The 9,604-nt window shown below is 40.0% G+C and overlaps 1 protein-coding gene across 1 annotated transcript; it reads right to left on the bottom strand.

Annotated features, from left to right (window-relative positions):
- Nucleotides 1–103: 103 nt before the first annotated feature.
- gas8 (growth arrest-specific 8) lies at nucleotides 104–8,625 on the bottom strand. The gene is made up of 12 exons (XM_005915204.3): nucleotides 8,524–8,625; nucleotides 8,129–8,224; nucleotides 6,979–7,176; nucleotides 6,016–6,210; nucleotides 4,135–4,189; nucleotides 3,816–4,018; nucleotides 3,360–3,515; nucleotides 3,149–3,229; nucleotides 2,861–3,070; nucleotides 1,768–1,833; nucleotides 1,557–1,687; nucleotides 104–1,275 (listed from the first exon to the last, which is right to left on the bottom strand). Exons 1-11 carry the CDS (start codon nucleotides 8,524–8,526, stop codon nucleotides 1,601–1,603), a joined length of 1,350 nt encoding a protein of 449 aa, XP_005915266.1. The 5' UTR covers nucleotides 8,527–8,625; the 3' UTR covers nucleotides 104–1,275; nucleotides 1,557–1,600.
- Nucleotides 8,626–9,604: the final 979 nt, after the last annotated feature.

Genomic DNA, 9,604 nt, shown 5'->3' with positions numbered 1-9,604 from the left:
GACATCAAGTACTTTTGAACCAGAAAGAAAATTTCTGTCACAAGGCAGAAGCAACAATCAGTTTTTAGCAAACTGTTTTTTTTATACTTTATTTATCAGGGTATAGTACTTTGTGCTTGTTTGATCTTGTTTGATCTAAAATATGGTTACACAAGTTCAAAAAATATGCAAAAAACCCCAAAACATATACACGTTTTACACTTATCCATTTCAGGGTCATGGGGCCTATCTCAGCTGTCTTGGTGTGAGTGCGGAACAACATGGACACTATCCACTCACTCTCACACCCTCACCCTATAGACAATTTTGAAACAGCAGTTATGTAAAAAAAAAAAGAGGCACTGGGACAGTGGGGGGGAAAAAAAATCCAAGAAAGAACATGTGAACTTCATAGAGGGGCTGAGGTCAACCAGGAGGTGCAATCCCAGAAACGTCTTGCTGTGAAGCAACGTTGTAGCGTTAACCACTGAATGATTGTACAAAACACTTTAATGCAGGAAGCAATGGAAAGAATTTTAACAATTTTAATGAACAACTTCAAGATACGGTAACAACATCTGCGGCAAGTTCAGGAATTAAAGTTGAATAATGTTCAAAGGAAGGTCACAGGTCAGCAATCTAATGGTCAAGTCTACTCGTTACACAGGATAGAGTTCAGCTACTCCAGCATTCTTGAACTGCTCAGTTTTCGGCAGGGTTCTCGTTCAGAAAGACTGACGTTGATTCACATAAGAATTCCCTGTTGCCCACAGGTCTAGACTTATGTGAGTATTCCTCAGTAAAGCCAGAGGGGAACAGGCAGGAAAAACCAGGAGCTAGGCAGGCTCACACACCCAATCTGGATGGAAGAGGATAAACAAGGAAAGTACCAAAACATCTACTGGAAGAGGCCTGAGTGACACTGCCACATGATATAGCTTAGCAATCTGGCAATGTAGGAATAACAGTGGTTAAATACTGCAGGTGGGTGTTGATAAGAAACAGGTGCACCAGCAGAAGTCTTGGGTAACTACGCCCACTTCTGGGAGGAGTCTCGCTCCCATGACAAAGAGCGTCAGACCGAGCAAACAAGGAGAGAAAGAGTGAAGCCAGACCAACATCTGTGACCATGACACCGTCTGAGACACAACGATGAATTATGTGAATAGCGCCACCTATTGACTGTCATTAAAAACACCTGACAAATGACCAATGAAGTATCTTCATCTTTCAGTTGCTCCCTTTAGAGACGACATACTGGACAAAGGATGTCAAATATGGAGATGACACGCAGGCCTAAAGGAGAAAGACCACAGAGAAAATTCATGGAGGTCATGAAGGAGGACATGCTGAGGGTTGGTGTGACAGCGGATGCTATAGATAGAGGCATGACATACCCTTTAGTCTAAAACAACACACAACACAACTCTTTTTTTTCCTCAGGATTAAGAGATCCCATCTTAAATTTTGATTTATATTTCTTTACTACTTAAAGTCATATGAGCATTAAAGGTAGATTAAAGAAAAGATGTAAATGAAATAATAGTGTTCCAGTCTTTGCGATCTTTGCTTCTCACTTTAATCCAAGTGCTGCTCCACATTTTTATCATGAGGATTCCTCTCATTGGGAATTACAAAGGAGCTCTTCCACAGGAACACCAAGAGCCTTTGCCTTTACCTCAGTGTGCAGCAGCAAATGCTTGCGGACCTGCAGGATACAAAGTTTCACTGTGCTTATTGTTATGAAATACATTAAAAGTAATTTCAGGAAACAAATAGACAACTAACCATGGAAATTTGATTTATTTTGTGCTGCAGGGTCTTGATGGCAGTATTTTTGGAGTCAATATGTGCCTGCAAGCAAAAACATTAGGAGCTTCTTTAATGTTCTTATAAAAACATGACACTTCCAGAAATATACTTAAAAATATACACTCACAGGCCACTTTGTTGGTAACGCCTTGCTAATACCAGAATGAACCTTTTGCCTTCAGAGCTTTTTCTCCTATTTCTTTGTGGCACAGATTCAACAAGGTGCTGAAAACACTCCTCACAGATTTTTGGTCCCGCGATTGCTGTACATTCATAATGTGACTCTCCCGTTCCACCACACCCCAAAGGTGCTTTATTGGATTGCGATCTGGTGACTGTGGCGGTTATTTGACTCCACTGAACTCATTGCCATGTTCCAGAAACCAGTTTGAGATAATCTGAGCTTTGTGACATGATGTGTTATTCTGTTGGGCGCAACCATCAAAAGATGGGTACACCGTGATCATAAAGGGGCAGATACAGTCAGCAACAATACTCCGGTAGGCTGCGGTGTTTAAATGATGCTCAGTTGGTCCTGACGGGTCAAGAAAATCCCCCCACCAAACACACACAAACACACCATTACCTCACCACCAGCACCCTAAAACAGTGGCACAAGGCAGTGTGGATCATGTTGTTTAAGCCAAATTCTGGCCCTGCTATCCAAACGTCACAGCAGAATTTGGCACTCATCAGACCGTGCGCTTCAAGGTTCAATGGTTTGTTCAGAGATATTCTTCCAATCAGCTTGAAGCAGTGTGGCCATTCTCCTGACACCAACAAGGCATTTTCACCCAGAAAGCTGCTGCTTCTCTTTTCCTCATCATTCTCTGTAAACCTTCAAGATGGTTATGTGTGTGAAAATCCCAACAGATCAGCAGTTTGTGAAATCCTGACCATGTCTACAGGCCGAATGCCTTGCTACCATGTCACTGGCTCATTAGATATTTGCGTAAATACGCAGTTGAACTAGTGTATCTAACAAAGTGGCCAGTAAGTGTATATAAAATCAGTGTAAAGGTTTAGATGACTGCTGAAGAAGAAACATGAAGTAGATGTACAACACTACCTCAGTTTTCTTTATGACCCTGCTGAGGGCTGTTTGGTCCATGTTGGAGGCTGAAAGCACCGCACTGAGCTGAGCCTCCGTCTCCTCCAGGCTCTCTGTCAGAGCCTGCAGCTTCTTTTCCACCGCCATGTTCTCTATGTCTCCATTATGCTGTGCCTTCTCAACAATCTCAGTGAAAGCCTTGCGAAGTTCATCCCTTTCCAGTTGGAGCTGTGCAGCAAACATACAAAAACATTCACATAAAACGTGTGCAACTACACATGAATGGAGCTGATTGTTAGTTTTTACCTCGCTGAATTTCTGTTCCAACACCTCATGCTCTGCTTTCAGATCTTTCAGCTTTTTTCTTTTGATGTTTCCAATTACATCCTGTCAAAAGCAGTGCACAGAAATTATGCTCATACTGGGCTACAGTGATGCTGCACACCAACGAAGATGCTGGTAAAAGCAAGAGAAACTGTCCAACAGTAAACTCTGTGAAAAAAGGTGCCAAAAGAACCTTATTTCCCAAGGAATGTCTCAGTTTCTTGGCAATTTCATCGTTTTCTTCCTTGATCTTTGAGATAAGCTCAGCAAGATGTTTGTTCTCCTTCAAAACAGTTACCACCTCCAGTTTCATGCTCTTTTGTTTCTTCTTTGCTTCATTAATTTCTCCCTGGAAAATTCAAATAAAACATTGCATGTGAAAATAAGACATATCTGGGTCAAAGCTAGTGGAAAAACTGTTCAGCAACAATAAATAATAAAATTTCAGTCACCATTTCAAATTTGGAGGCTTTTGTTTTGCATTTTCCAGAATATCAAAACAATTATTAATTCACTCGGTTTAAAGATACCCTCTAATGGTTCTATTTCATAGATAAACCGTTCTAAAAATTATAAGCTGTAGTCACAAGCAGAAGACTGATCAGTAGTGAGTTATAGGTTTAAACAAAGCTTGTGTTTGTGATCGCACCTTGAGTTCAGTAAGCGTGTCCGTGTCCGTTTTCATGATAATGACAAATTCCTCAGCGCTGCGGTAGGTTTCATCGTGATCTTGTTTAAGAGCAGCGATGTGGCTGTTCCAGTGGTTTTCGCTATCGCTGATCTCACTTTTCCAGATGTTGTCCAGATCTTGTTTTAGCGCCTGCACTTTCATCTCAAACGACGCTGTAATTTCTGCCCCAGCCGTAACACAAAAGGATGGCTCCTGTTCAGTGCTTGACAACGTGAAGCGATGAATTCAACTCAGAATGCGGTTTTTATTTTTGGGTTGTGTTTTTGTTGTTTTTTACCTGCAAGCTGTTTCTCCAGGTGGTCGCTCCTTGTGGTTAGTTCTTCACCATGTTTCTGTGAAGATAACAACCAGTTAGGAGTGTTTATTCTTGTAAGCTGAAGTATATCAGGGTCAGACGTGCAGAGCTATGTAATACAGTACTGAGGTGCAACAACAGATAACAGCTGTGCCCACGGTTAAACCACAGTGAGAATTTTACACTAATTAATCAGCCTTAAAAGACCACAAGAACAAATTTGTGGTCAAGTTCTTACAGCTCATGGAAGCCACACTTTATGAATTCACATACTTGTGATTCTTTTTTGTTTGAGGATCAATTTTGACCAAATTTTGCTCTTTTGATAAACATTAGTGATTTTTCCCCTTATCTCGTTTATTTATTTACTTACTGTCTCTGTTTGTACTTTGCCTTCTAGTCCATCTTATTCTTAGGTTATGTTCTAGTTTAGTCCTTGTTCTCCCCACAACAGGAGGAAGTATACAATCAGTACTGCTTGTCTGTGCTTGTAAGCAGTCTAGCATGCACAGTTTCCAAGATATCATTTTTAGATAAATGATATCTTGGAAACCAATAACAGCTGAAGCTGATTTCATTTTGATGAAAACCAGGTCAAGGTCATGGCACATTTATGAAAATCAGTAAAAACTTTATATTATCTACAGTTTTTTGTGGATTATCAAACTTCACAACATGATACTTGGTATTGGGGGACATGAGTACGTGTTAGCAACCAAGGTCAAAGTTGACCCTGGAAAAAAAAAATCAAGAAACCATAATATGAAAGGGCACGTAGAGAGGTGTACGACACACACTTTTTTTAATACGACACCCTACGACATCACAATGACACCATAAAGTTTTGCAAAATCAAAATATCTCAAGTTCTTACAGCTCATAGAGCCAAAGATTTCAACTGATTCATATGGGTAAAGATCATAAAGTACACTGTTTTAGTATTTAATGGTTCAAGGTCATGGGTCAAAGCAGGCTGATGTCAGCAAGTTGTAATTAAAAAAAAAAATCACAAAAAATTAAGGTTTCATATCCTCTCATTATTTGTCTGTATATTTATTGTGGTAGTCTCCCCTTGTCCTTTGTCACGTGCTCACTCTGTTCTATGTAACTGTCACAGGTTCCTAGTAAGTTCCTGGTTTCTACCTAGTCTGAGTTTTCTTGTATTTCATTTCCAGTGAGTTCACCAATAAAGTTCCTAACAATGTTTCACAATAAAAGCATTGTTAAAAAATGCTATGCTTTTGGACACTGGTTTAGCTCGGTGGTTGAGCAGCGACCACATGCCGCAAAGCCAAATGCAGTGGTGTGTGAATTAAGCCATCCATCCAGGTTCTACCCTCTTCTGTGTCCAAGTCGTGGGAGTAACAGTCTAAGCAGAGATGGCCACACCTTCCTCTCCACAGCCACTTCCTCCAGCTCCTCTGAGGTGTTCCAAGGCCAGCCATGAGATGTGATCTCTCCAGCGAGTGCTCTCTCCGCTCAGCAGGACATGCCCCAAACACCTAACTTATGTCAGAAGCCTGAACCACCCCACCTGGTTTCTTTTGATGTAGAGGGGCAGCAGCTCTACTCTGAGCACCTCCTGAATGACTGAGGCCCTCACCCTCTCTCTAATGCTGAGATCAGACATCCTTCAGAGGATGCTCATTTACCACTGCTTGTGTCCACAGTCTCAGTGTTTCGGTCATTTCTCACAGCTTGTGGTCGTGGGTGTGGGTGGAAGCAAAAATCTACTTAAATACAGAAACATGAAGGTTTTTTTCCTCAAAAGTGGAACAAGTGGCAGAGTATCTTTCTAGAGCACCCCGGCAACACTACGAATATGATTAAGGTAAAGGGAAATGTATGTTTTGTACTACAAACCAGTTCAAGTTCCTTCTTGGTGTGTTTAAAGTTGATCTCTTGGATGTCTACCCGCGTAATTGTCTTACGAAGCTCTTCCTCTAGGTGCTCTTGCTCTTTCTCCATCAGTTCATTGGACACCAAAGAATCTGCATTCAGTTCAGCGATATCATTCAGGTGTTCATGCTGGAGGTGCTTGATCTTCTGCTTGTACACCTGGTGGGAAAAACTATCACATGTGAGCGTTCATATGGAAATCCAGTATTCCTAAAACACGTTGCCTTGCAGTTGTTATCATCCACCATCTTTTAGCCCTAACCCAAACCCCTGGCTTGGTACCTATTCAAGTTAGATCAGCGGTCTCCAACCCCTGGGCCACGGACCGGCCATGAGAGTTGAGGCTCGGGTGTGAAATTGATGGTTTTCAGGGTTTTTATCGTTTTTTATCGTTAATTTTTTATCGTTTCTATCATTTTTGGTACCGGTACTGGTTTTATTTTGTTGTATTTATCCACGACACCTTAAAGGCCGGTCCGTGAAAATATTGTCGGATATAAACCAGTCCGTGGCGCAAAAAAGGTTGGAGACCGCTGAGTTAGATTATAATCTCTGGCCAAACCTCATAGACAACTTAATATTAACACCACAGCCCTCTCGGTTACCCATCTTTATATTTTATGCTAGCGGCATAGAAAATAAAGACATCCATTAAATTTATCAGTAGCCATTAATAAGCAAATCTCCATAAACAGATTCCTACATATATCCTAGAATAACCTGTAAACACTGAACCACATATCCTGGTTTTACTAAAAACCTTAAAATATTAGCATAAGAAACATGTCCTGATTTAGGTTTCTTGAAATGTTTTACTAAATTTAAGAACATGATTTGGGACTTCAGCATCACCTGACTCCATCTGACCAGCCTTCAAAATGGAAGAGCTATCTATTTTTTAATATTCTAAAATCAGTAAAATCTTACCTTAACGTCTAATTGGTGACGGGCCTCATTTTCTTCTACATCCTTTTCTACCTTTTGCAGCTCAGAGTCAACCTCCTTCTGTTTTCTAACTGTGATTTCCCAAAAGCTGTGGATCTTGTCCCTCTCCAACTGAAAGTAGTTTCTCTCTTCCCGCTCTCTATCCAGTTCCTCTCGAAGACGCATAATGTGCTCCTCCAGCTGAAACACAGAAAGATGTGACTGTAGTTTTTATGTGCTCGACAAACCAAATGACTGCAACATATTGTCACTTTTTTTCACGCTTTAGGAGAGTCTGAGAAAATCACTTTCCAATTTCCATACACTCATCATGGGCATCAATATCATGGTAATTTGGTGATTTCTTTCTTGCTTTTCTCTAACCTACAAAGGATCAAAAGTTTACATACCAGCTCAAATATATACACATACAGTCACATAAGTCTTATAAGTGAACCTACATGTTCTACAATGTATCTTAACTTGATAAGGCCAAGGCCCATTAACTTGGAGGAGTGTGGATTAGAAAAAATCCCAAATTAATTCAAACTTGCACACACACACACACACACACACACACACACACACACACACACACACACACACACAATCTTGGTTTTGTTTTTTTGTTGTTTTTCTAATTCATTAAAGATATAGCGTGTACAATCATTCCACCCTGGAGAAACAGCAGTTCAAAGAAATCTTTAAAAGCCCCAAAATGCTATAACATCCATGTCCATGACGAGTACATGTAAACTTTTACCATATCCATGTTTTGTTTTTGTTGTTTTTGCTTTTTTTTTTGGTACTTCCATGGATTTATGCATCTTAAAAGTCTTCAGGGAAAGCTTGGCACATTACAAAGTTAGAAAAAAATCAGAATTCCATTATCTGCATCATGACGCCTTTTTGCAGGCAGGGAGGCTCTAATTAAAATATTCCAACGGAGTGTTTACAGAGCTTGATCCGTATTAGGAGCCAAGATATGTCAATCTCACTTGCATTGAGTGTTATTTAAATGTTGTGCCTCAGCTTTATGTGCTACCCCTCTCAATGCACAGATCACTTTGAACAGGTTCCTATTTGCTTCCTCCTGACTTAAAATACACATTCATACACATTCAGACACATTCTATCACTCTTCAGCTCTGACCTGCTCCTTGGACATCTCATCCTTGGTGAGGCCATTTATCAGCGTGGGGGTCCTTGGATTTGCTGGTTTTTTATCTGCACTTTTCTTTTTGGGTGGCTGGGGGGGAAAGAGTCAGCACAGCTGTTCAAAGTTAAAACTGCTTTCTGGTTAGCAACCAATGACTGCATAAAAGATAAAAGTATATATGTATCGATCCATGTATCCTTTTATATTTATAAAAGAAAAAGTTTTCTATAGTCATTGGTGGTAACCTTGAGTGTGTTTTTTAATTAGCAATGAGAAGTATACAAAAGTAAGCTACATTTATACACACGCCCAGCTGCTAGCGGCATAAAAAATAAAGCTGGTCATTTACTACAGATAAAACACTTGTTTCTTAATTATTTAATGCTCACCATCTTGTACGCTGCTCAAATTACGCGAAGAAGTGTTCGGTTTGTTGCGAAAAGAGCAGCACACTCAGTAAGTACTAGTGTTGTTATAGCAACATAAACACAAACCTGCTGAGGAGGCGGAATCTACAGACGGAAAACCAATCAAATGGGACAGGAAGGGTCCTTCAAGCAGGATGATTGGTTAACAATTATCAGGTAATTCTACTGAGTCTGTTGCACACAAAACAGGCACATACTCATAAGCGCTAAACAAGGAAAAAAAATGAACATCAGCGTTTACGAGTGTGCGTATCTTTCATTAAATATTTCAATGCTTTTAAAGCCGGTGATAGAGCTTCAGGTTTTAATGCAGTTCTGTAAACAGTGAAATCAACTTATTAGAAGTTAAGGTGGGTAACTGGAGGGGATTCACAACTGCTGCGGAGTGTTGACGTCCTACTAGAAAGGTTTTAGCATGCTTTTCAGCAGAAAGGAAGAGACTATTATCACTCCTGATCCAGTCACCTATGGGAATAGAGCCGATAATACTTTAAAAAAAAAAACCTCCAAAAGTCCTTTAAAAATATGCCATATATGAACCAAGTATTAAAGATAAGTTTATATTCTGCTCCTGCTTATTTTGGGGGAAAGATTTATCCTTTTACCCTGCCAGATAATTTCCTTAAAAGCAAATTGATCTGATGGGCATAAGTGCTGCCAACTGATAGTTGAGCTGGCCTTTGAAAATAGAATATTTAGAAATGTAACTGTATACCACACAATTTGTTTAGAAAGTGAAACAGTATTGACAAGAAATAGTAAGCAAAGGTTAAGTGCTAAATCAACAGTGTTTTGCTAATAGCATGGCTCTACTGAGGCCACTTTGGTCCAGACTAAAATATTAAACTCTGCTTAGATTGTGATGAGAGTATGCAGATCTTTCATTGTCCCCAGTAGATTAGATGTCTCAGTGCAGGTTATCCCATCTGCTCCCATCAAGATTCATAAAGCTTTATCACTAAACACATACAAGAGGAACAGCATTCCCATCAGTTTCAGTTGTTCTTCTAGGCTAATAGGCAAATGTTGGCATACCAGTATT

This window comes from Haplochromis burtoni, unplaced genomic scaffold (genome assembly GCF_018398535.1).
Source record: "Haplochromis burtoni strain Fernald_Lab_line unplaced genomic scaffold, NCSU_Asbu1 Contig_11, whole genome shotgun sequence".
In the NCBI taxonomy this organism is placed as follows: Eukaryota; Metazoa; Chordata; class Actinopteri; order Cichliformes; family Cichlidae; genus Haplochromis; species Haplochromis burtoni.
Note: the sequence above shows the minus strand (reverse complement) of the source record. Positions and strands in the feature narration are given on the sequence as shown.

Coding starts and splice junctions, on each gene's coding strand:
- gas8 (XM_005915204.3), bottom strand. Junction 4,019..4,134: donor CCTGGAGAAACAGCTTGCAG/GTAAAAAACAAC, acceptor CGGCTGGGGCAG/AAATTACAGCGTCGTTTGAG. Junction 3,230..3,359: donor GACATTCCTTGGGAAATAAG/GTTCTTTTGGCA, acceptor TGCTTTTGACAG/GATGTAATTGGAAACATCAA.